Below are 26,224 nucleotides of genomic sequence, written 5' to 3'. Positions count from 1 at the left end.
CATCCGAGCAAAGGCAGAGGTTCTAGGTTATATCCATACATGGTCCTTGGTGGAGGGTCAGTCTCAGAAAAGACCCTGTGCCCAGATATATTTGGTCCTTGTGGAGCTCCTATCCTTTCCACGTCATACTGCCGAAGGTTTGGTTATGAGTCTTAGTATCTGCTTTGAAACACTGCTAGGTAGAGTCTTTCAGATGCCTTCTGGGGTAGACTCCTGTCATACATTCAATGCACATCCCATTTGTCTTTCTAAGTGAGGATTGATTATCTTACCCCCGTGTCTGCTTTCTTGTTTATCTTCTTTAGGTGTATAGATTTCATTATGTTTATCATATCTTGTAGGTCTATATAAGCATTTCTCTTCTCTTAAAGACATTTACTTACTCAATTACTTTGGTTTCCTAAGAAAGGATTTTGCAAAGTAACCCTGGCTGACCTTGAACTTTCGGTGATAGTCCTTTCTCTTGCCTCCTGAATTCTACAGCTAAAGGACATAGTTACATTTTAAAAATTCCACTAATAAATAAAATGTAAGAGATTTATTTGGTTATTATAGTTGAATTTCCTTGGTTTTTCTTTTGAATCATTTCAGTCTCTAGGAACACACAGCCTTTCCTTCATCTCCAGCCTTGGAATAGGGATTTTACCACAAATCATAACTATAATCTCTCAACTAGCATAATAAATGTTTGGAGGGTCCTCTTACATGTATGTGATACTTGCAGTTCTTCACTCTGTCATATGGGAAAACAAAGCGTGCATATTACACATGTTTAAACTGGAAACACAATTAAGGCAGTTGAAAATACTGTCCCAGTGGACTGGTGGTTCTGAGGAAGTATGCACATCTTTTTGTCTCAAGAGAAATGAACTCATAAAGAACCCATAATAGCATACTTAATTCACTTGTGAGAAAGTGTAAAGGACATAAAGAAGTTAAGCTATATAATGACTGGAAACACATGCAAGCTGCCAGTGGTGTGACTCCTTGAAGCCATGCTCTTCCCAAGGGGTCATTGCATGCATTGGAAATATGGGGAAAACACAATGTAGTAGTCCATGTGTATGGAAGGGGAACAGGCTATTTTTAAAAATCAGCCAATGATATATTTATTATTGGTGACTTGCAGTTCAGAATGCCTTCTTTTGCTGGTGAAGATGGTTGCTATTTGTAAGCTCCTCAACATGGTTTATTACATTGTTTGGGATCCTGCACAGCATCTGTCCCTTCTTGGGACTGGAAAAAGGGTCAAAAACGTACATGACAGAGAAATACAGAACTTTAGTAGTCACCAATAATAGGATTGCCTGTGGGCACATGAAAAACTACTGATTTACATTTTAAACAAAATGTCTTTGAGATGAATCTGTATAGTTCTTTCTGTGCCTAAAACTGAGGAACAAAGAACAGTTTGTAAGACTGACTATTCTTCAACCTGGGACCTGGTGTTAAACCTTTAGAGTATCTGACAGTTTCACCAGAGTATCTTATTCACTGTGAAACACTGTAGCTTCCTTGGGTGATCCCCAACAACCCTCAGAATGAGCAAGGTAGGGACTTTAGTGTTTTTCCTAAGGTCATTCTGTCCCTAGTGAGCAGACTGTTACTGTTCTCTTTCAGATCCCCATTTCTGCACTTGTCTCATTTGTGGAAGCCCTGGAGGTGGGGTACAGCAAGCACAAAAATCCTTACCATAACCTGATGCATGCCGCTGATGTCACACAAACTGTGCATTACCTCCTCTATAAGACGGGAGTAGCGGTAAGTAAAAGACGGACGCTCACCATATCGGAGGGTGTTCCAGCTTGATTGAGGGTGAGCCTGGGGTGAAGCATTGCCTTGTGAACTCCCCATTTCCCGACATGCCCTGATCACTATGGGGAGCTTTGGGGTGTTCTGAAGTATCCTTCTCTTCATCATGGAGAGCCTTAGGGTTCTCTGAAGTTCTCCCCTGATCGCTGTAGAAAGCCTTGGGGTTCTGTGAGATGTCTTCCCTCCTCCTGAGCCCAATGAAATAGATCATGACCAAATTAAAGAACTACTAGAACTAAGTATATATCTCCACACATAGAGAGTAATCATCCTGACCTGTGGCAACCTTTAATTACCGATGCTATTTACTTATTCTGAAATTATGTGCAATAGATTTGTCAACCATAACTTCGACTGATATTTGCTTAAACTATTAGGTCTTTTCCAGAAGCATTTTAGTTATTCATATCTTATGAATTTTTAAAGCTAAGGGTCAATCTTTACTTCTACTCATTTGAAATACCATTATAATGATTCTGCCTTTCAGCTCTTTAGATGGCTTTGGATGTCTTTTCTCTAATCCATTTTATTTACTGACTTGTTCAAGTTGATTATCTGAGCCTTTGACCTCTTAAATTTTTATTGTTTGTTGTTTGTATGTATGCACATATGTACATATGTATGTATGTATGTATGTGCGTATGTATGTATGTACATACGTATGTATGTATCTATCTGTCTATCATCTCTCTCTCATGTGTAGTATGGGAGAGTTCTGTGCATGTGTCAGCAGATAATTTGTAGGAGTCACTTCTCTCCTTGCAGAGGCCAGGGGTTGAACTTAGTTTTTTTTTTTTTTTCTTTTTATCTCGTCTGTATTTACCTTTTAAAGCAGAATGTGGTTGGGCACTATTTCCATTCACAAGCCTTGCTGAGTTACAAGACCTAGGGAAGAAGCTTAGGGTTTGTTCTCAGTACTTCGAAAAACAAGCCACAAGGGGAATTCCTGTCAAGTTGTTTTTAACTTGTGTTCTTCTAAGACTAGTACATGCAGAATTAAAACTACAGGGAACGAAAATAACTGTAAGATGAAACTTAAGCCATCCTAATTTTTGTCCTTTCTATAAACATGTATTATCTCAGAACACTTAAAGTGACAAATGAACTTAGCTTTTAAGGCTCATCAGGAAATACCTTTGCCCATTGAATCATCCCATCAACCCCATTTGCCTTCTTTACCTCCATATAAGCCACTGGCTTTAATATGCATAAAAGTTGGTGGAAAAAAAAGTCAGAAATAAGTAAACAAATAAAATGGCTTTCCATGCCTTTCTCTGTTGAGATTACCTTCAGAAACCTATCAAAATTATTTACTTTCACTTCTATTTCAGTTTCTAGTGTGCTGAATGTATCTCCATGCTGTATGTTTTTGTTTCTGCATTTTTCTCTGGGTCATATTTTTCTTCTATTAGTTCCTCTCCTCTGGTTTAGGAACAGTTTGTTTCTTCTTAGTGTGGCATGGGTTAATTTGACCATGAATGTTGTATGTTTGGTATACATCTTATTGACGTGGGTATATTCAGCAACTTGGAAATCTATGTTTAACCCCGTAAGCTCACATGCACTTTTAAGTACATACAGCAAAAACTGAACACTGCTTATGGTTCAGTGACCACAAGGCCAACCCCACTGTGTGACAACATGTCAAACCCTACTGTTTGGACTTGAGCATGGCTTCCGACTTCACCAGTATGTGATTCTTAGACTATTCTATGGACTGAAAATGAGTATTTTTCTACACATCTCAAGGAATGCAATATACTATTTTAGAAAGTTGAAATAGTAAGAAAGTTTGGAAATATTAAAGTCAGTTCTTAGAAAAACAAAGCAAAGCAATTGCAGGAATGGCCCACATAGCTCCTTTAGAATGATGCCTTTCAGATGCGGGTAGCGTTTCGGATAGGCGCACACTTGGTCACCTAGGATGGTTTGGGTGTATTTTTGAAATGAAAGATTTGAACCTCTTGATTTGCATAATTTTCTGGGTCAAGAGAGTGGCAATCTATTTTCTTAGGTCTCTTCAGGCTGTTTATAGGAAACGCAAGGTAGCAATTGCATAGCCGTGGCAATGAGCCACAACCCGGTGTACATTTGTCTGTTTCTGTTGGGAGGCTTTGTCTAGTAGCTCATTGAATTAAACTTGGAATACAGTGGGAGGATCAGGCCTTGGAGCTAGACAAGCTAGATATAAATCCCTTCCTAATTATTATTAGATATTATGACCTGTGAGAAAACACTTGGATCTCTGGGCCCGGATTTCCTTTCTTTTGAAACGTGAGAAAGATTTTACCTTGAAGATGACTAGGAATAAAATATCAAAAATTTTGAGTATTTTCTTTGCCTCAACTCAGAGAGTATTAACACTATATTATTTTTTTATTAAAAGGCTCATTTTAGAAAAATACTATTTAAGAAGCCATTTCAAAATCACAGGAACATTACTGAGAGAACTTGTTTAATGTAATAAAAGAGTTTCTACCCAGGAGACCAGCCATACTAAATGCTTATTTCATGAAAACATGGAGGAAAACAAAATTCTCCACACCAAAGCAGACTCATGAAGACATGGGTTGGTGCGGAAGTGTTCATATTAAGATGTTTGATGGACTGATGCAGAAGACCTTACACTAAGAAAGACCCATGAAGACAGGCCTGACACACTCAGATGAGTACGAAACATTTTTCTACAGATGCCAGGGACTGCAGTATGCTATTTTAAAAGAATAGAGTACGAAGAAAAACTGAAAGAGTTCTCCATGTGTTGGAAATTAGTAAGTATGAAAGAAAAAAGAACGTTCTTACAGGTTAAAAAGCATAATTATTAGTAGTCTGCAGGGCAGAGCCTTTCAGAGGTCCTCTGTGTCAGGCTCCTGACTTGTTCCCTCTTTTCTTCTTCTTCTGATGCCCATCGTCTTTGCCTTTCTGGATAGGGATTGAGCATTTTAGCAAGAGTCCTCCCTCTTGATTAGTTTCTTTAGGTGTACAGATTTTAGTAGGTTTATCCTATAATATATGTCTATATGAGTGAGTATATACTGTGTGAGTCTTTCTGCTTCCGGGATAGCTCACTCAGGATGATCTTTTCCAGATCCCACCATTTACCTGCAAATTTCATGATTTCCTTGTTTTTTATTGCTGAATAATATTCAAAAGATTTGATAGAATGAGTCAGAGATAGGATACAACCAACTCTCAGGAAAGAGAGAGTACTTAAGAGCAGTGCAGGGAGAAAGAAGAAAGTTTTTTACCAAGAGTTTTTTGTTGTTGTTTATTTGTTTTGTTTTATTTTGTTTTTTAAGAAGAGAGAGATTTTACAGGTTGCAGAGAGAGAGCCAGCTAGATACAGGTGAACACAGGATGAGACAGAGAATGAGAAGTAGCCAGAAGATTAGCACATATTGCCAGGATTCATTTGAGGCCCTGTACAGCAATTCAGTGAGATACTGAGAGAAGCTAGATTGAATCAGTTAGCTTGGAAAGGAGTTTGGACCAGAAGAGCTGAGTTGAACCAGCCAAAAAATGTTCAGAACAAACTGGAAAGGTTTGTGAACAGTTTTCATCTCCTCTCCTCATCTGAGGACATAGAAACAACATTTAAAACTGTGCATTGTCTTCTTAAATGTTTATACAATTATACCCTGGCATGTAAAATAGAATATAATTTCATGTAAATAAGTTTGCAGCCTGGGAAAACTGCTCCTACCCATACAAAATAAGTTTCTGTGGTATTTTGTTATGGTAGTCCTGGAAAAGTAACACAGCAGCACAGCTAAGCTGGCCCCATTTCTGACTTCTGACTTCTTTTCTTTTTCTTTTAGTTTTATATGTATGAATGTTTCACTGCATGTATGTATTCACTCCAAGTGCATTCCTGGTACCCATGCATGCCCATTCAGAAGAGAGTTTTAGATTTCCTGGTTCCAGAATAACAAAAAAAAAAAAAAAAAAAAAAAAAAAAAAAAAAAAAAAAAAAAAAAACAACTGAACTGCCCTGTGGGTGCCAAGAACAGGACCTGTGTCCTCTGCAAAAGAAGCAAGTACTCTTGAACAGTGACCCAATGTCTCTAGTCTCCCATGCCTGACTCTTATGGCTGTGAATTTAAGTATTTGGCCATAATTTGGCAACTTCACTGGTGAAAGAGAAATCATTGTACCTCATCATCCTCGCAGACATATTCTCGAAGGTAATGTAGTGCAGACTGAAGCAGAGGCAGAGCAGTGCTTTGAGCTCATCTATTCAGCCTATTTTTAGTACATATTGTGCATAGTATCCTGCAGGATATAAGCATGAATCAAACAGCTTCATCAACTTTAAAGGAAGACGCTGAAGCATTTATGCTAGTGCAAGCTAACAGCAGCGTCAATGGTGTAACAGCCAATGGTGTGCTGTGCTCATTTATTTGCAGTGTGTGCATGCACAAATGTGTGTGTGCAGGCGCATGTAGGTGGAGGACAGAGGGCGTCAGGCGCCCTCCAGTGGGTCCCATCTACCTTGTCTTTATGATAGGATCTCTGACTGACCTAGAGCTTGGAACTAGGCCAAACTAGCTGGCCGGTGAGCTGCAGGAATCTGCCTGTCTCCACCACTCCTGCCCTGGGATTACAGCCACCACACCTGGCTTTTGGGAATGGAACCTGTGTGTTGGGAATGGAACTCTGGTCTTTGTGTGTGTATAACAAACATTTTATCTCGCCATACATATTTTCATGACCTACCACTTCTCTCTCTCTCTCTCTCTCTCTCTCTCTGTGTGTTTGTGTGTGTGTGCATTATACGTTTTTTTTTTTTTGAGAAGACATATACTTTGCACTTTATTTATTTATTTATTTATTTATATTTTTTAATTATACTTTATTTACTTTGTATCCCCCCCTCTAGTTTCCTCCCTTCTCCCCTCCCAATCCCTCCCTTCTTCCTCCTTCTCCACACACTCCCCTCCTCAAGTCCACTGTTAGGGGAGGGTTTCTTTGTCTTCCTTCTGATCCTAGTCTGTTAGGTCTCATCAGGACTGGCTGCATTGTCTTCCTCTGTGGCCTGGTAAGGCTGCTCCCCCCTCAGAGGGAGGTGATCAAAGAGCAGGCCAATCAGTTCCTGTCAGAGGCAGTCCCTGTTCCCATTACTATGGAACCCACTTGGACACTGAACTGTCATGGGCTACATCTGTGCAGGGGTTCTAGGTTATCTCCATGCATGGTACTTGGTTGGAGTATGAATCTCAGGAAAGACTCCTATGCTCAAATTTTTTGGTTCTGTTGCTCTCCTTGTGGACCTCCTGTCCTCTCCAGCTCTTACTATTATTTCCCACTTCTTCATGTTTTTAAAGCCATCTTTTGTGGTGATTAGTGAATAAGAATGTAGAAGTAGAAACTGCTGTTCACACAACAAAGCCACAACATCCTTACAGTAATATGTCTGCAGCAGTGGAAAATGACCCATGTCCATTTCCTTCAGGTTGCCTCTGTTGTATACAGTTCTCCTCACTCACCAATACACCTAAGCACACAGCTTGCTTTTCTGAGCCATGCATGTCACAGTTGAAAATAAACCATCTTCACATGTCAAGGCAGCTCTGTCAATGAACTGGCTGTGACGCACCAATTTGGAAGACATGAAAACATCACAATCAGATAATCCTAGAACAAAATGCCTATGGAACTTAAATTTCTGATTGCTTATATTTTGACGCAAAACCTCTGCATTCACAGTGATTAAGTTGGAAAAGACAAGGAAATTTGAGCCATATTAAAATTTGGCTCAAAATGGCTTCTTCCACCTTCTCTATCTTTACTTTTACCAAGGATAGCATCTGATACCACACAGAGAATATTTAATTACTGGCTCAGGTTTTTTTGAGGCCATGCATAATCTGTTATGCTCGTGACTATAACTTCTTTTATCCATACATACCATCCATTCAGTTCTAAGTCATAAGGCTCTACCTTTATGTTATTTACACATGCTGTAAGACCTTTTCATGCCTCCTCCCTCTTCAGACAAATGTTCTTCCTAGAGTGTTGGTCTGGCTCTGCTACTTTCTGGGATGTAAACATCACTGCCTGGTGAGTTGGTTTACATTCCTCACTCACTCTGGCTTTTAATGCCTGATGTTTCCTAGGATGGTTCTGCCCTGATTGCCACTCAGTACAGGCACTCATTTCATTACTCAAGATGGACAGGTGCTTCTGAAAATGCCCTTCTCCACTTGATGCTCTCCCCATCACCAAGGCTCTTTTTTGTTACCCCAGATGTCATTTTTTTCCTTCTTATCCCCAAGTCAGTATGCATACTGACAAAGCTTGAGTTTTACAAGGAGTTTCAAAGTACAGTTTGGATTTTGCTATGTGCCTGTTTGATCCCTTGCTGTTTGGGTTTCTTAAAAGCTAAGTGATAACTAAGAATAGCTATTAGTGTGTCTGGGTGGGAGTGAAGTGTGCCTCATGTTTGTAATGTAGGAACTATTCTTTTGTAGGCTTTCTGCTGCCAGGACTATTGATGATCTGTGACTTGGACTTGCTTAGGCACTATGATAATTCCCATCCACCACCTTATTTTAAAATATGACATTGCCTTTGTATGGGACTAAAACAAGATTTGTATACAAGGAATGGCTCAAAAGCAGAGAAGTGACAACAGTGTGTTCAGGAAGAAAACGTTTCAATATTGTGAGGTGCAGAGGTACAAGCCTGTAATTGTAACACCCAGGAGACTAAGAAATAAGGATTTCTGTGAGTTCAGTGCTAGACTCCACCACATAGTGAATTTTGAGATAGCCCGTTCTACGGTTTGAGACCCTTTATCAAGGAAAAGAAAGAAAAATAAATCAAGAAGAGGTGTGGAATGTTATACATATATAAGTATAGAGAAAATTAAATGAATGAAGACTATAAATGAATGAAATTTAACTTAGATATTACAGGTGAGAATTCTGAAGTCTCATTGTATGGCTTGTCACGTGACCAACTGTGTGATTTTGGGTAGATCCTGAGTCTTCCCTGTCCTCATTTTCTCAATATGTAAAGTGAGAATAACAACTGCACAGTTAGTTCTGTCATGAAGATATGAAAGATCGATGACTTTCTATATTTGAAAAGAGGATTTGGTAGCCTGAGAGATGGCTCAGTGGTTAAGAGCATGGGCTGCTCTTCCAGAGCACTGAGGATGGATTCGAAGAACCCATATGGTGGCTTGCAGTCTGAAATTCAGGTTTGGTGGATCTGATGGCCTCTCTGGCTTCTGTGGGCAGTACATGCATGCAGTGCACAAACACATATGCAGACCACACACATGTAGTCAAAATAAATCTTTTTAAAGATAAGGGCATGATAGCAGGAGAGAGGCAAGGTAGAAGGAGTTGGGGGAAATTGTGGAGAAGTAGTGGTAGATGTATATAATCAAAACATATTGTATAAATATATGAAATTTTCAAAGAATAAAAACAGTATTTTCTTTTTTTTAATTTTTATTTTTTTAATATTAGTTACAGTTTGTTAACTTTGTCTCCATGCTGTATCCCGCTCCCTCTTTCCCTCCCAATCCCACCCTCCCACCCTCATCTCCTCTCTGCCCCTTTCCAAGCCCACTGAAAAGGGAAAACCTCCTCTCCTTACATCTGATACTGGTTTATCAGGTATCTTCAGGACTGGCTGCAAAGTCCTTCTCTATGGCCTAGCAAGGCTGCTCCTCCCTGGGGGGGGGGGTGTCAAAGAGCCTGCCATCGAGTTCATGTCAGAAACAGTCCCTGTTCCCCTTATTAGGGTACCCACTTGGACACTGAGCTACCAAGGGCTACATCTGAGCAGGGGCTCTAGGTTGCATCCATACATGGACTTTAAAAACAGTATTTTAAAAAGCACCTAGGATAAGGTCTGCAGCTGGACTTTTCTAAGGGGAGGAGTGGAAAGGCAGTTTCAGGTTTCCTGCAACCTTTTCTCATCCATACCTTATCTATTACATTTACTTACTAACTAACTTGGGCAGGGCATGTGCCTCTGTGCATGCATGTGTGGAAATAAGAGGATAATTTCCTTTGTGCATCTCAGAGATTGAACTCTTGTTGTCAGGCTTAGCAATGGTCACATTCACCTGAATGGCCACTCACTAGCACATCTGCATAGCTTTTTCATGTCATTTCAATAATTTTCTTTTAGTCGTTTGTTGCTGTTTTTTGTTTTTGTTTTGTCTTTCCATTCCTTTGAACCATAGTGTGTAATTGTCAGGGATATTATTGAATATGTAAAGGATAATTGCTTTGGAATTTCATGCTACAAATTATTAGAAGTATTTTTTAAAGTACTAACACCCCCCACTTCGTGTTCTGTAATGTGAAGTATTTTTTTTTTCATAGATTACAGGAATTTTCTTAGTTAATAACCAAAATTAACTATTTGAAAGAAACACTTAAAGAAGAGAACTATAAAATGTTCATGATCATAGTGAATCACTTTGCATGAACTTAAGTAACACAACTATATCTCATGCACTCATTGTGAGCTCTTTTCTGAGTTGGCTGATTTGGGTCCTTTGTCTCCTACCAGCCCTTTCCCTATGTAAACCCTTGACATTCTTTTCTTTGCAGTGAAGTGGGAACTTACAAATACGAAGCATGTTAGTGACTTTTCTGATGCTTTGACAAAATGCCAGGACCAGAGGCAACTTAGTTATTTCAGCTCATACTTTTGGGGGATGAGTCCAGGAGAACAGAGCAAATGTACAGTCAAAAGCCTCAGAGCAGCTGGAAATGGTGCAAGTCTTTAACCTCTCAAAGCTTGCCTGCCTCCAGGGATAGACTTCCTCTAACAAAGCCTCTTCTCCCAAACCTCCCCAACAGTGCCACCAACTGGAGACCAAAGAGTGCAAATCAAACCATCAGTGTACATTTTTACAGCTCTCTATGGATTCACAGTTGTCACATATGTTTTGACAGCCGTGGTGTCAATGACTGTCCAAGGCATTCAACTTGGGTTCTATAGAAACACCTACTTCATATGTTATTGTTCATAATTAATTGGTTTATATCACACCTGCTTAAGAAATTATAATGACTGCAACTAATCAAAAGAGGGCTTAGAGTAACCATGCTGAATCTGGCAAACATCATTTCACTCAGTTATAAAACTGAGCAGAGAGTGCAAGCAGGTGGCCTATGAGGCCTGAAGGTGATGAGGTGTGTACTGGGTTGTAAGCAAGGGGTACACAGGGATGGGGGTCCATTTAGTGGGACAATAGAGGGGTTCTTTTAAATTTATTTTTTTATATTAATTACAGTTTATTCACTTTGTATTCCAGCTGTAGCCTCTTCCCTCATTCCTTCCCAATCCCACCTCCTCCCCCTCATCTCCTCCCATGCCCCTCTCCAAGTCCACTGATAGGGGAGGTCCTCCTCCTCTTCCATTTGACCCTAGCCTATCAGGTCTCATCAGGACTGGCTGCATTGTCTTCCTCTGTGGCCTGGTAAGGCTGTTCCCCCCTCAGGGGGAGGTGATCAAAGAGCCAGCCACTGGGTTCATGTCAGAGACAGTCCCTGTTCCCATTACTGGGGATCTCACTTGGACACTGAGTTGCCATGGGCTACATCTGTGCAGGGGTCCTAGGTTATCTCCATGGATGGTCCTTGGTTGGAGTATCAGTCTCAGAAAAGACCTCTGGAAATAGATTTTTGGTTCTGTTGCTCTCCTTGTGGAGCTCCTGTCTTCTCCAGGTCTTTCTATCTCCCCCTTCTTTTATAAGATTTCCAGCACTCTGTCTAAAGTTTGGTTATGAGTCTCAGCATCTGCTTTGATACGCTGCTGGGTAGAATCTTTCAGAGGCCCTCTGTGGTAGGCTCCTGGCTTGTTCCCTGTTTTCTCCCACTTCCAATGCCCATCCCGTTTGCCTTTCTGAGTGAGGATTTGTGGGAATGTAAACTTGTACAACCACTTTGGAAATCAATTTGGCACTTTCTCAGACAATTAGGAATAGTCTTTCCTCAAGATACAGCTCCGAGGCATATATCCAAAATATGCTAAAATACACAACAAGGACATTTGCTCAATCATGTTCATAGCAGTTTTATTCATAATAGCCAGAACCTAGAAACAACCCAGATGTCCATCAACAGAGGAATGGATACAGAAATTGTGGTACATTTACACAATGGAATACTACTTAGCAATTAAAACAAGGAAATTATGAAATTTGCAGGCAAATGGTGGGAACTAGAAAAGATCATCCTGAATGAGGTATCCCAGAAGCAGAAAGGCACACGTGGTATATACTCACTTATAAGTGGGTATTAGACATATAATGTAGGATAAACATAATAAAATCTATACATCTAAAGAGGCTAAGCAAGAATGAGGACCCTGGGTAAAATTATCAACAGAGGGGTTCTTTTTTTAAATTTTTTTTAAAAATATTAATTACAATTTATTCATTTGTATCCCAGCTGTAGCTCCTCCTCCATTCATTCCCAATTCCACCCTTCCTCCCTTATCTCCTCCCATGCTCCTCTCCAAGTCCACTGATAAGGACGGTCCTCCTTCCCTTCCATCTGACCCTAGCTTATCAGCTCTCATCAGGACTGGCTGTTCCCTCCTCAGTGGGAGGTGATCAAAGAGCCAGTCACTGAGTTCATGTCAGAGATAGCCCCTGTTTCCCTTACTAGGAAGCCCACTTGGATACTGAGCTGCCATGGGATACATTTGAGCAGGGATTCCAAGTTATTGAGTTTATATCCATGAATGGTCCTTGGTTGGAATATCTGTCTCAGAAAAGACCCCTGTGCCCAGAATTTTTGGTTCTGTTCCTTTCCTTGTGGAGCTCCTGTCCTCTCCATATCTTACTGTTTCCCCCTTCTTTCATAAGATTCCCTGCAGTCTGCCCAAAGTTTGGTTATGAGTCTCAGCATCTGCTTTGATACACTGCTGGGTGGAGTCTTTCAGAGGCAACAGAGGGCTTCTTAAACCCCTATGTGCATCGATAGTATCTAGAAGACTTGATGGAGTACACATTGCTGAGCCATAATTTATACATTTCGATTCCTTGGGAATGCACAGAGCCAGAGAATTTGCTTATACTTGTAGGAGTTTCCAGGCATTACTAATTCTGCTGTTTTTGGACAGAATTCACCAACTACCTTACCAGGGGTGTGAATGGAGTCACATCCTCTAAGCATCATTTTATCCAAGGGGAAAAAAAACTGTCTTATTCGTCCTGCACATGTAGCGTCGCACCTTGTCGTAGATGCTTCTCCCGTAGTTGGACATTAGGGCCTCTACTCTTGGTGCTTGCTAGTATGTTAAAATTATTAATGGTGCCTGAATGAAAGAGAGAGGGTGATGTGTTGAATTTTTCTCAGGGTTGGGGAAGGGTGAGGAAGAGGAAAGGGAAGAGAAGTAAGAATTTTATTTTCTAGTTGGAGGGATATTTGCTGAGGGCATTTAAAAGCTCATCATGTTGACTGTCATTGCCTTTCTGGAAAGTCAGATCAGAGAAATAGTTCTTTCAACCTCACATGTTATGTTCAAGCCACAAGTTCACAATCTCCTCAATGAGGGAAAGCTCACACTACCTCTATGTGTAAGAACCCTTGTTTAGTAATAGCATCAGCTGCAGGGTAGAAGGCAGCAGCGTGGGTGTGTGGTCCGCATGCTGCCACAGTCTGAGGAGGACAGATTATCTGATGCTGTGAATCTCCCTTTCAGAACTGGCTGACGGAGCTGGAGATCTTTGCAATAATCTTCTCGGCTGCCATCCACGACTATGAACACACTGGAACTACCAACAATTTCCACATTCAGACTCGGTAAGGGGGAAGAAGTGTTTGTAGAACAGGCAGGAGGCGCTGAGATGTAATTTTAGAGGACAGTTGGGTCTGTGCTTGTCATTTTCCTTTTATGTGGTTTCTCTGTTTTGAATTTTGAAACGATTAATTTATAAACAAGATACAAGCCTGGGTGGCTTCATTGAGCACACTGCACTTTGAAAGCCATCTGCTGATCTTTCTCATGTTTTATTCAGATCTGAAGTGGATCCTGCTTTCTTCACTATTGTGATGTTTACTCATTATTTATGTATGTGCTGTGCCTACTGTGCCTGTTTCTATTGGGTGTGGTACATGTTGCATAGAGGCCCAGATGTCATGTAAATGACATCACTAAGCTTAGATAATCACTGGAGGGCTTCTGTGATGCTAACAATATGGGTGCCTTCTCACTCTCTGCTCCCTGAGCTTCTGGTGAGGTACTCATGCCTATGCTCTTATCTCTTTCCTTCTCCATGGCATAAGAAGATAGTCTTTTCTGTGCTGTGTTCAGAAGGGGAGTGAAAGCAAAATAAAGGATTTAAGCCATTCTATTTAGTCCTCACTCCTTCTCCCCAGGTAGAGTGGTTTGAGGTGCTGGAAACTTATTTTCTTCATCTGTTCCAAGGTCTTTAAATATAGGCAGATTCCCAGAAGACAGGGTGAAAGCTTTTCTTGAAGGACAGAGACTGCAGTGACTCGGAGCTGTCTAAGGAGGAGGGGTAGGTAGGACAGTTTCATGGAGCTTGCTTGGAGACCAAGAACAAACCCACTGGAAAACCAACACATCATAGGAGGCAAACAAGAGCTTAGTACCACAAAATACACGTCTACCGTTATCAAACTGTGGAAAGAAATTCAAACATTGACACATTGGCCCTCAGCAAAGCTTTGTCCAGTTCACCTGAGCACACATGATTCCCATGTAGAAAATTATGTGGCTAGACCCCTTTTTCTTTGACAGACAAGATGTCCATTAAGCCTAGGACTTTTAAGATAACCTAGACTCAGTTGGATCAACAGTAACTTTCTATCTTTGGGAGTATCAGTCCTATTGTCAGAAGACTGTGGCTTCCTTTACAGTCCTGTGACTTAGTTGTTCTGAGACTGTAAGAAAACACTATAAATATGGTAGCCTAGTTGAGAAACAAATGAGCTCTGATAATCCAAGCTTTCATTATAATGGAGATATTAAAACGATGTGCGATCCTGGACTATGTAACACTTAAAAGCAGAATAATCTTTGCAGATATATTAAAATTATATTATTTGCCTTCAACTACCCATCTGTGACATTTCTGTGGAAGAGCTATTTAAAATAAAATTACATTGGCAGATTGCAGATAGTAACCACCAGATGATATGTACTTACAGAATTACAGCTAAAGTAAATTCAACAGAGTATTCACTAAATTAAATAAAATTTGAAAAAATTAAACTATTCCAGAAATCCTAAGGGAGTTTAACACACTGACATTTTTGAAAGTCCCTTTTGCCACTGATGCAGGTCATTGAGGTCTGGCTATAAAGCAGGCTTCAGCATGCTCATGGCACATCTATATAGTGATAGTAAAGTATCTACTGATCATGTGTGATGCTAGTTTGAGTTGTCAGTGACCCAAATGCATGGGGACAACATTACTTCTAAACACATGAAAGAGTGGTAACACACAGTAACTTGCCAAAGTAAGCAAAGGCTCTCAGTGATATCCCAAATGAAGGACAGTGTGTTTCCCTGTTCAGGTCGGATCCAGCTATCCTATACAATGACAGATCTGTATTGGAGAATCACCACTTGAGTGCAGCCTACCGCCTTCTGCAGGAAGACGAAGAGATGAATATTCTCGTCAACCTCTCAAAGGATGACTGGAGGTAATGTGAGGTGACAGATTTGGAAGCCACAGAGGGCTAGTGTGGACAGATGGGGCATGCTTGTGCTGAGGAACTATACCATGCCTAAACATTGTACTGCTCTCTCATATAAACATAACATTGTACTGCCCCAAAGCTTGCTAATTTGGCTTTTCATCTTTATAAAGAGTACATGTGATCTCTCTTTCCTGTATCACAAACAAATATGAATTTTATGGTGATGCATACACATACACACACACACACACACACACACACACACACACACACATCATCAGAGAGCCCTGATAACTATAGGGAATTTACCCTGAGACTACAAGGTTAGTTTGGCACTCAAAAAAAATTAAAATGATTCTCCATATTAAAAGCAAATGAGCAAGCACAGAAAGTCAAATGTTGTTGGTAAATATTTGTAATTCCAGCACACTGGACACTGAAACAGGAGGATCCTGAGTTGGAATCCAAACTGATCTATGTCAGGCCAGCCATAGCCATATAGTGAGCCATCCATTAAAAAAAAAATGAACAAGAAAAACAAACCAAAACAAAGCAAAAGAGCAACAAAAAACAAAGAATGTATTCGTTTCAATCGCTCTATCCAAAACACTTGACAAAAGTCATTACTCATCCAATATAAACTCTCTTCAAATGAGAAACAAAGGGGAGCATATTGCATCTCTAGCTAGACACAGGGTAGCTATGTAAAGCCACAGCTAACATCAGCCGTCATGGTAAAATGCTGAACACTTCCCTCTGAAGACTGAGGACAATATTAGGATACCTAATCTTATGTTAAATAACATACAGTATTTTTTTTTTTTTTTTTTTTTTAGGAAATGAGCTCTGATTGCACATAAAGTCTTAAGACTATTACGACAGCCACTAAAACTGTTAATGAATTTTATAAGGCCACTAAATATGAGGTTGATGTGAAAAATAAGCGACTAGTGGCTAGCCATTAGGGAATTACATTCAGAATTTTTGCACAGGAAAGTAGATGAAGGACTGGATTTATTGAAATCAGTGTGGAAATTCTAAGAAGACTAAAAACAGAACAACTATATGACTCAGCTTTCCAACTCCTAGCTGGATCCACCCCTAAAGAAACGTATGAGACTAGCACAGAGAGACTGCATACTAACCTTTATTTGTGACCATGTTCACAGAGGCAAGCTATGAATCCTCCTGGACACACATGTTGGTGAATGGATAAAGGAAATGGATGATATTTGTTAACTTGTGGGAGGGGTGGTAAGTGCCACAATGCACTGTGTTCTTGCCTTCTGCCGTGGGGGGTCGAATTCAGGTGATTAGACTTGGTGGACGGTGCCTTCACCCACTAAGCCATCTTACCAGCAGCCCCTTCAGTGGAGTATTATTCAGCCACAAAAAAAAAAAAAAAAAAAAAAAAAACACCAAGAAATTATGGCATTTATAGAAAAATAGGTGAATTAGAAAGCATCATGTTAAATCAAACAAACCAAACCCAGAAAAGCAGATACTGAACTTTTTTCTTGCCTGCGGAATCTAGATTACAAAAACACACATTTGACATAAAGGTAGAAGGAGGGCTCCATGTGGAAAGGAGGAAAGAAGAGCAAGAGGGGGTAGGGTGGGTTAAAAACCAATCTAACTGCACTGCTGCTCATTTACACAGGGCCGTACTGACAGCTATCACTTTGTCCTCTAATTAAATATCCTTTAGTAGGAAGGTCAGAGGTCAGTGTTAGAGGCCCTCCTCGATAGTTCTCCAGTTTGTTTGGTTGCTTACTGAGTCAGCCCCTTTCTTGAACCTGGAGATCACTTATTGGTAGTACTGGTTGGACAGCAAGCCCTGGGGATCCTCCTGTCCCAGTCCCTCTTCCCTCAGTGCTAGTTACAAACATGACCCATTAAACTCAGCACATGGAACCTCATGCTTTCCTGGCGAGCACTGTTCCCACTGACATATCTCTCCAGACCCTTCAATGGGGAAAGAAAACTATTTTCAGCAAATGGTGTTAAGACAGGTGGATATCAGTGGAAAACAATGACTTTGACTTTTACTTCAAACCATGCTCAAAAATCAACTCAAATTTTGTCATAACTCAGAACATAAAATCTAAGCAATCTGTAATAGCACAACTGGGAAAGCTTCAGACTGAAGAATAAAACATAACAGGTGAAAAGGCTACTTGGTTCAGAATGCAGCTCAGTAGTAGGCACCCTGGGCTTGTTCGCAGCACTGCAGAGGCAACGATAGTGGCAGGAATGTTACAGGCAAGCACAGCAACATCTTCAGGACACGTGTTATTCTTAGAACACGAAAGGCAAGAAGCATTTTTTTAAAAAAAATATAACAAATTCAACTTAATAAAAACTAAACTTTTGGGAATTGATGCAAGTGAAGAAAGCGGAGAAGTGTGAGCACCATGCATAAGTGTGTGTACCATGCATATCCTGCTGGGGTTTATATCCAGAGCATAATAAATCTTAACCGTTCAGTAAGAAGAAGTTGTAGGGGCTGGAGAGATGGCTTGGTGGTTGAGCACATTGACTGTGCTTCCAAGGATGCAGGTTCCCAGCACCCACATGGCAGCTTACAACTGTCTGTAATGCTACGATCTGACACCCACGGACATACATGCAGGCAAAACACCAACGCACATTAAAAATAAGAAAAGAAAATTGTAAAGTAAATATAATTGAAACATAGTTTCCAAAAAAATGATATGCAAATGGTAAAAGTACATGAGAGATATTTATTGATAGCATTTGGTCAAAAAATGCAAATTAAAACCACAGTGAGACACCCTCTAGGTGCTACCCACTAGATGGCTAGAATTAAAGGCTGACACAAGGCAAGAAAAATAAAAATAAAATTTAACACAGTAGTCAAAAATATAAAGTTAAACAGACATTCTGCAAAGGGCTTGGCAGTTATTTATAAAGCTAAATGCTTGGGATCCTAAGAGAGCAGCCATTTTAATCCTGGATATTTCCTCTCAAACAATGAGGCCATGTCCATACAGAGACTTCCGCACGGATACTTAGAGAAGATTTATTGTACTCACCCTAAACTAGTGTAGAAGAAACCAGATCTACATCACCTAGTACGTGGATGGCCACCTGAGAAGCAAACACTTTAATTCAGATGAGAACTTCATTGTAACTTTTCCAATGACAGATGCATCCTATTCTTTTGTAAAGGGTTATTTTATTTGTAAATTCTGTGCATGTATATGTGTCTGTGTGTGAGTACACACACATGAGTGCAAGTATTCAAGGAAGTGATCTTCCAGATGTGGGCGTTTAGAATTGAACTCGGGACCTCTGCAGGGGTATTAATGCTCTTAACCACGGGGAGCACGTTCTCTATCCCCCTCTATCATATTATTAATAAATTGTTCTGTACTCCTTAACCTTCATTTATATCCCACATCATAAAGAAACACACTGAAAAGACTGACATTAGATTTGAAATGTCTGAAACAATTAACTGATTTTTGACTAAATGTGGCAAAAAAAAAATAGCTTGTAATTTTTTTTTCTTTGCTTTCATGCCTTTTCTCTATGGGTGTTCACAAAAGGGAGTTTCGAACCTTGGTAATTGAGATGGTAATGGCCACAGATATGTCCTGTCATTTCCAGCAAATCAAAGCCATGAAGACAGCCCTGCAGCAGCCAGAAGCGTGAGTAGCTTGTGACATTGTGTCCTCATAGGGCTTTGAACTGAGATCTGTACATTTTATGCACTGAAAACACATCACCTTCAGGGTGATTATTATCTCAGAAAGTAGTGTTGGTTTATCTCAGAAAGTAGGGATGTCTAGAACAAAGAATTTGAACATCATCTCACAACCAGTTAGAGGCTAATTGGAGTTGGGGTAAATATGACATGGTGCCAGTCTGCCCCAATTCGCATCATTACCCTGTTAGTAATTAAACGATCAAGAGTCTGCTAAATATAGAGGTAAAGAAAGAAAGGAAGAAAAAGAAAAGAGTTGGTCACATTTCTGTTGTCTGATTGAAAAATTCAGCCATTCTATGAACTGGTCAAATGAGAAGTGACTAATTCAGTAAGTGCTGAAATGTTCATTCACCAACATGATGACAGTGCTTAGAGGCAAATAGTTATTTCCTCATCAGTGCCAGCTGGGTTCGATGTGGGGAAGCAGATCGGATTCTGAAGATTTTGAACTTCCGGTGTTTGAGGTGTGTGGTCACCACGTGCTTGCATGTGTTGGGTTTGCAGAATTGAAAAGCCGAAAGCCTTATCCCTGATGCTGCACACAGCAGACATCAGCCATCCTGCGAAAGCATGGGATCTGCACCACCGCTGGACCATGTCTCTCCTGGAGGAGTTCTTCAGACAGGTATCCTGCCTCTTGCTGCTCATCAGGGCTGGTGATCCTTTGGAAATCAAATATTTTAGCACCTCTCTGGCAAGGACAATTGAGGACATAGTTTGGAGGGAGGGGCCCCAGTTGTTTTATTTTTATATATGTGATGCTTGAATTTTGCCTCAATTTTTTTTCTCAAGACATTGTGAAATGCATTCTGTCTTAAGCATTTCTACTTTGTGTGGCAGTCTCTTGTTTAAGTGTCATTTGAAGAGGCCTTTTTCTTTTTCTTGTTTCCCTAATGAGTTACCAAAAAGGTTATTTTGGTATCGCCTTGTAGTACTAACTTGATAATCTTTGACTCGTGTCTTTCATTATTAAGTGATGGTTCCTTTTTTAGATGAGCCATGAAACAATGTTCCAAAACTAAGATGTGGCAAATTGGAGTAAAGAAATCACTAGGAGTTATTGTTCAAGTGCAGTTAAATTTAACTACACCTTTAATCCAGGGTCGTGTGCTATCTAAAAGTATAGACAGTCTTTAATGAGTATGTATTGCTTTAAGACAAATACAAATACATGCTGTCTTTCTCTGTGGCCTGGTAAGGCTGCACCCCTCAGGGGGAGGTGATCAAAGAGCCAACCACTGAGTTCATGTCAGAGACAGTCCCTGTTTTCATTACTAGGGAACCCACTTGGACAATGAGCTGCCATGGGCTACATCTACGCAGGGGTTCTAGGTTATCTCCATGAATGGTTCTTGGTTAGAGTATAGATGAGACTCATAGCCAAACTCTGGGCAGAGTGCAGGGAATCTTATGAAAGAAGGAAGAGATAGAAATACCTGTAGGGAACAGTAGCTCCACAAGGGGAGCAACAGAACCAAAATATCTGGGCCCAGGAGTCTTTTTTGAGACTGATACTCCCCTAGATCTTAATGATGGCTTTAAGATTGGACAGTTCACATGGGAAACCTCAGTAGAACCAGAGAGCCTTTAAATATTTATTTTCTGAAACTTAGGCTATATATCAAAATAACAAAATAGCCCTTGTGCTATTCTTGCTCTTCTGAGAGAGAGAGTTCCATCTTCAGCTCCATAACAATGTTTTACAAAATCCACGGCACAGTCGTGGGGTGCTTTTAGATGAAACACTGACTTTGAAGAAGTATGTTGCCTTGGTAAATCCATCTTGTCCTGAAAAGCTTCGGGTTTGTTTACCTTGTACTGCTGTGTGCTTTTACAGTTTGGAAACATCTAGCCCAATTAGTCTCATTTTTTTCTGTGTCTGTGGGTGTTTCCTCCTCTGTTTGTTTTATTTCATATATATTGTTGATTTTTTTTCTCTTCTTCAAGATCGTGTTGTTATTTTAGTGCTTCTGTTTTTCTTTGGCAATACCTTAATAACTGTTTTTGTCTTTGTTCATTTCATTTACTTTTATTTTTTTTAACTCTCTGAGTTTGATAGTCACTTCATTTGCTTTCATTTTTGCTTGTTTAGAAAACAGAAACTGAGAAGTGATTGTTTATTTCTGGGAAGCTTGCTGCTTCTGACACAGAGCAGTCTTTAATAGCTATTCTTTCAAATTGTTTTTTTTTAACCGAGAGTTACTTCAAATAGTATATTTTCCAAACTTTTCTATATTTTCAGTGATGTATTTCTTCATTTTTCATTGTTTAGAGCTTAAATTTATATAGCATCTTTGTGAACGTCTGTGGATCATAGAACATTTTTGCATCTTACTTTCAGTGTACAAGCAGATGTACCTATGTGATGGTTAATCTCCTGCTTCTGTGACAAAATGCCTAAGAAAGTGAACTTAAAAGAGGGAAGGTTTATGTGGGCTCATTGTTACAGAGGGTTCAGTACACAATTAGCTGGCTTTATTATGTATAGGCCTCTCTCTCAAAGCAGAAACATTATGGTAGGCTGTCAGGGCAAAAGAATGCTGCTCCCTAAACGAGGATTGATAATCTTACCCCATGTCCACTCTCTTGATTATCTTTTTTAGGTGTATAGATTTCATTATGTTTATCATATCTTATAGGTCTATATAAGTGAGTATATACCATGTTTGTCTTTCTCCTTCTGGGATATTTCACTCAGGATGATCTTTTCTAGATCCCACCATTTGCCTGCAAATTTCATGATTTCTTCCTTTTTGATTGCTGAGTAGTATTCCATTGTGTAAAAATACCACAATTTCTGTACCCATTCCTCCGTTGATGGACATTTGGGTTGTTTCCAGGTTCTGGCTATTACAAATAATGCTGCTATAAACATGGTTGAGCAAATATCCCTTTTGTGTACTTGAGCAAACTTTGGGTATACACCTAGCAGTGGTATAGCTGGGTCTTGAGGAAGCACTATTCCTAATTGTCTTAGAAAGCACCAGAGAGATTTCCAAAGTGGTTGTACCAGTTTACATTCCCACCAGCAGTGGAGGAGGGTTCCCCTTTCTCCACAATCTCTCCAGCATGTGTTGTCCCTTGAGTTTTTCATCTTGGCCATTCTGATGGGTGTAAGGTGATATCTCAGGGTTGTTTTGATTTGCATTTCCCTGATGGCTAATGAGGATGAGCATTTCTTTAAGTGTTTCTCTGCCATTCGATATTCCTCTGTCGAGAATTCTCTGTTTAGCTCTGTACCCCATGTTTTAATTGGATTACTTGGTTTGCTGCTTTTCAGCTTCTTTAGTTCTTTGTATATACTCGATATTAGTCCTCTGTCAGATAAAGGGTTAGTGAAGATTCTTTCCCAATCTGTAGGCAGGCATTTTGTTTGGATGACAGTGTCCTTTGCTTTACAGAAGCTTTTCAGTTTCATGAGGTCCCATTTATTGATTGTTGCTCTTAGAGCCTGTGCTGTTCGCATTGAACATATGACAGGAGTCTACTGAGCGCATTTGAAAGACTCTAACTAGCAGTGTTTTCAAAGCAAAGACTCATGACCAAACCTTTGGCAGAGTACAGGGAATCATAAGAAAGAAGGGGAGTTAGTCTGATGAGGAAAGGATAGGAGCTCCACAAGGACCAAAGATATCTGGGCACAGGGTCTTTTCTGAGACTGACATGCAACCAAGGACCATGTATGAATGTAACCTAGAACCTCTGCCCAGATGTAGCCTGTGGTAGCTCAGTAACCAATTGGTTTCCCATAGTGAGGGGAACAAGGACTATTTCTAACAGGATCTCAATGAGTGGCTCTTTGGCCTCCCCACCCCCAAAGGGAGGAGCAGCCCTGTTAGGCCACAGAGGAGAGCTTTGCAGCCAGTCCTGAAGATACCTGATAAAACAGGATCAGATGAATGGGGAGGAGGTCCCCCCTATTAGTGGACTTGGCAAGGGGCATGGTGGAGATGAGGGAGGGAGGGACTGGGAGGGAATGAGGGATCGGGACACGGCTGGGATACAGAGTTAATAAAATGTAACTGATAAGAAAAAAATAAAATTAAAAAAAAAAAGAATGCTGCTCCCATACGGTCATCAGGAAGCCAAGAGAACCAGTGAAGAAAGTTTGGAAAACGAGAGGTATACCTTTTAAAGATGAGCCCCTAGTGACCCATTTCCTCCAAGCCCATTCGTCTATGCAATCATCAGAGCTGAGTCCATTGTACTGGCTGGGAACCACTTCATCAACACGCTTTATGTTCAGCCACAGCGATCTGCCTTCTTCATTGTGTCAGTTAAATAACTTAGATTATATATATATATATATATATATATATATATATATATTCATATATATATTCATATATATATTCAAATTATATATATATAATTTGAAAATTATATATATTTAAAGATTATATATATTTAAAAATAATATATATATAATTTTTAAATATGTGAGCTGTTATGGGCTGAGAGGTATTTTGATATTTTTTTTCTTTTAATGTAGTGGAATTTTTGCTTTGTAATGCTGATTTTGTGTCATGTGATTTTTGGCTCTTTGTAGGCATTAGGCTCTCATAGTATGCAATATCCCTGATCAATATAAAGCCTCCTCTTGAAAAATATACCTCATGCCTTTACGAGAATCCTTATCTAAGTCCCTGTTTACATTACTTAGAAATAGGCATTTAGGTGTTGATACAGTCTTTGCTGCTTGCTATTAAAGTTTTTTTTTTTTTTTTGAGTGCAACTAACTTATTGGTAATGTTCATTACAATTAGAGTGTGCCAGCTGGAATGAATTCACTCTATGTTTCTCAAGCTTGACTTCAAATATGGCTACTTCTATGGAAACAACAATTCTTTTGGTTATTCTTTTATTTGCTTGTATGTGTTTTTGTCATTTTTGCCTCATGATAAGCACTTTAGATTGGGACTATTATCCCACATTTAACACATGAAAAACTGTGAAATAGCAAAGGGCAGCGACCTTCCTAGGACTGTACACCCTACAGCAACAAGGCAGGGTTCAAGCACAGACTCACAGGTGTTACCCTGAGCGAGTTTCTTCCTACAAAAAAAGAAAGCGCACAGCCCACTGATGGATGTGGGAAATATTCTTCTCCTTCCTCTGCACATGACAGAAAGTTCAAACTTTTGCTTCATGTTTTTAAAAGCCATCTCCATCCCACAGTGTTTGTGTCAGAGTGGCACATTTTGGGTACCATGATGAATATTTTGGCCAAACAATTATGCTGTATTGTTGTCTAATAATTGCTTCTTTTTACTCCACTTTTCACCATAGACAAAGCAGTAGGACTGGAAACACAGAAGCACGTAACTGTCGTTGTGTGTGTCTTTAGTTAGGTGATGTTAGGGGAACAAAGCCACATCAGTGAGTTTGAATTTTCTTTTTGAATACTGCTTACCACTGGGGGTTCAGTGACTAGAATAAGAGCTCAGGTAGCCACAGGAACACTGCAGGGAACACCGCCATTTTAACTGTGATGTTGGCTCTAGGCCACAGGACACATGGACTGCTGCCTGGTTTTCCATGGGGAACCTATTGCTGCCCAGTTGAAGCTTTCTTTAGGACAGCATGAGCCTTTGCACTCAGGGGAATGATTGCTCTCCGGAAGCCACCAATTCTTGGTGTCTTTTGTTTAGAGGAGCAGGCCTCACCAGAACTTATTACACAATTTAATTGTAATAATTAAAATAAAGATAAATGGCCTAAGTGGTAGCTAAGTTTGCTAAATAAAATCTGGGCAGCTCAGCCCACTGTTCTTTTGTTTATTGTGACCTTCTGTTTTTCTAGGGTGACAGAGAAGCAGAGCTGGGGTTGCCGTTTTCTCCTCTGTGTGACAGAAAGTCAACCATGGTTGCTCAGTCACAAGTGGGTAGGTATTTTCCAGCTGCTTGGAAGGGGCATCAGATGACAGATCTGTGGTAGACAGGGCCACTGGGCTCAGAGGATTTCCCCTGGAGCTCTGGCTCACTGCTCTCAGCCTCTGGCAGAGTGGAGTCCTGTCATCCTTCTGGACTGTGGATGGTTCTAGGGGAGATTACACAGATACGATCTGGGGTCCCCATTAATCCTCCCAAAAGGAAATGGAGCCTCAACTTCCCAAGAAGATAACCATGCATATCATAGGGAGAAAGCCCATTTTGCTTCCGCCCCATCATGCTTCAATACTAGAAGTCACCTCAGCCTTTCCACTTCTTGATGCTTTGTCTGCCTGCATTTTGGACTACCCTTCTTTCTGGGATGGGGGTACTTTTAAGTTGTTTTGGTTTCCTCATTCCTTTTCTTCCATACCCAGAAGAAAGAGAGAGAGAGAGAGAGAGAGAGAGAGAGAGAAAGAAAGAAAGAAAGAAAGAAAGAAAGAAAGAAAGAAAGAAAGAAAGAAAGAAAGAAAGAGAGAAGAGAAAAAGTGCCATCATAACAGACACATTACCAAAATCCTGGAGAGGAAAACAGTGACACATGAAGTAAATGTCATGAGTGAACTCTACTTTAAAACAGTGTTATCACTAAAAAGAAAATCAATTTAATAAGGAATGGCTGCCTTTTCTACTTGTGCATTTTGGGAGCAGAGATATAGTCTTATGTAATCTAGGCTAGGCACGTATTGGCCATTTAGCCAAAATTAACCTCGAGCCCAGGTCAGCTATGAATTGACTGTATAGCTAAGGATCTTGGTCTCTTGACTTTCCTGCCTTTGGCTCCCAGGTGCTAAGCCCAAAAATGTGTGCCACCACGCCTGGCCTCTGCTGGAACTTTGTGTGATCATTCATTATTTCATTTGTTTCATCATGATATATGTCTTGGGTTCCTGTTAGGTACTTGGCTCTGCTAGGAATTAAAATAGATGATATAAACAAACACAACAACAACAAAACTAACTAGACATGGTACTTGCTCTCAAAGATATTATTAAACCACTCTTAGACAGTAGTGAAATGTTAGGAAAACCAAATGCATTAGAGCATTGTGGGTGCTAAGGTTGAGTTCTTAACATTTAACAATGGAATACCAAGACAGT

At 40.1% G+C, this 26,224-nt stretch overlaps 1 protein-coding gene across 1 annotated transcript in view; it reads left to right on the top strand.

Moving 5' to 3' along the window:
• Nucleotides 1-26,224, top strand: part of Pde1c (phosphodiesterase 1C) — a 547,140-nt gene that overhangs the window by 456,809 nt on the left and 64,107 nt on the right. The window contains exons 9-14 of the mRNA XM_055611822.1: nt 1,621-1,761; nt 13,495-13,595; nt 15,336-15,464; nt 19,034-19,135; nt 19,699-19,819; nt 24,997-25,078. Of these exons, the coding sequence (XP_055467797.1) occupies nt 1,621-1,761; nt 13,495-13,595; nt 15,336-15,464; nt 19,034-19,135; nt 19,699-19,819; nt 24,997-25,078 (676 nt within the window). The remainder of the gene's footprint in view (nt 1-1,620; nt 1,762-13,494; nt 13,596-15,335; nt 15,465-19,033; nt 19,136-19,698; nt 19,820-24,996; nt 25,079-26,224) is intronic.

Source organism: Psammomys obesus, unplaced genomic scaffold, assembly GCF_907164565.1.
Source record: "Psammomys obesus unplaced genomic scaffold, mPsaObe1.curated_primary_1811, whole genome shotgun sequence".
Taxonomy (NCBI): domain Eukaryota; kingdom Metazoa; phylum Chordata; class Mammalia; order Rodentia; family Muridae; genus Psammomys; species Psammomys obesus.
This window is presented reverse-complemented; position numbering and strand designations above follow the sequence as displayed.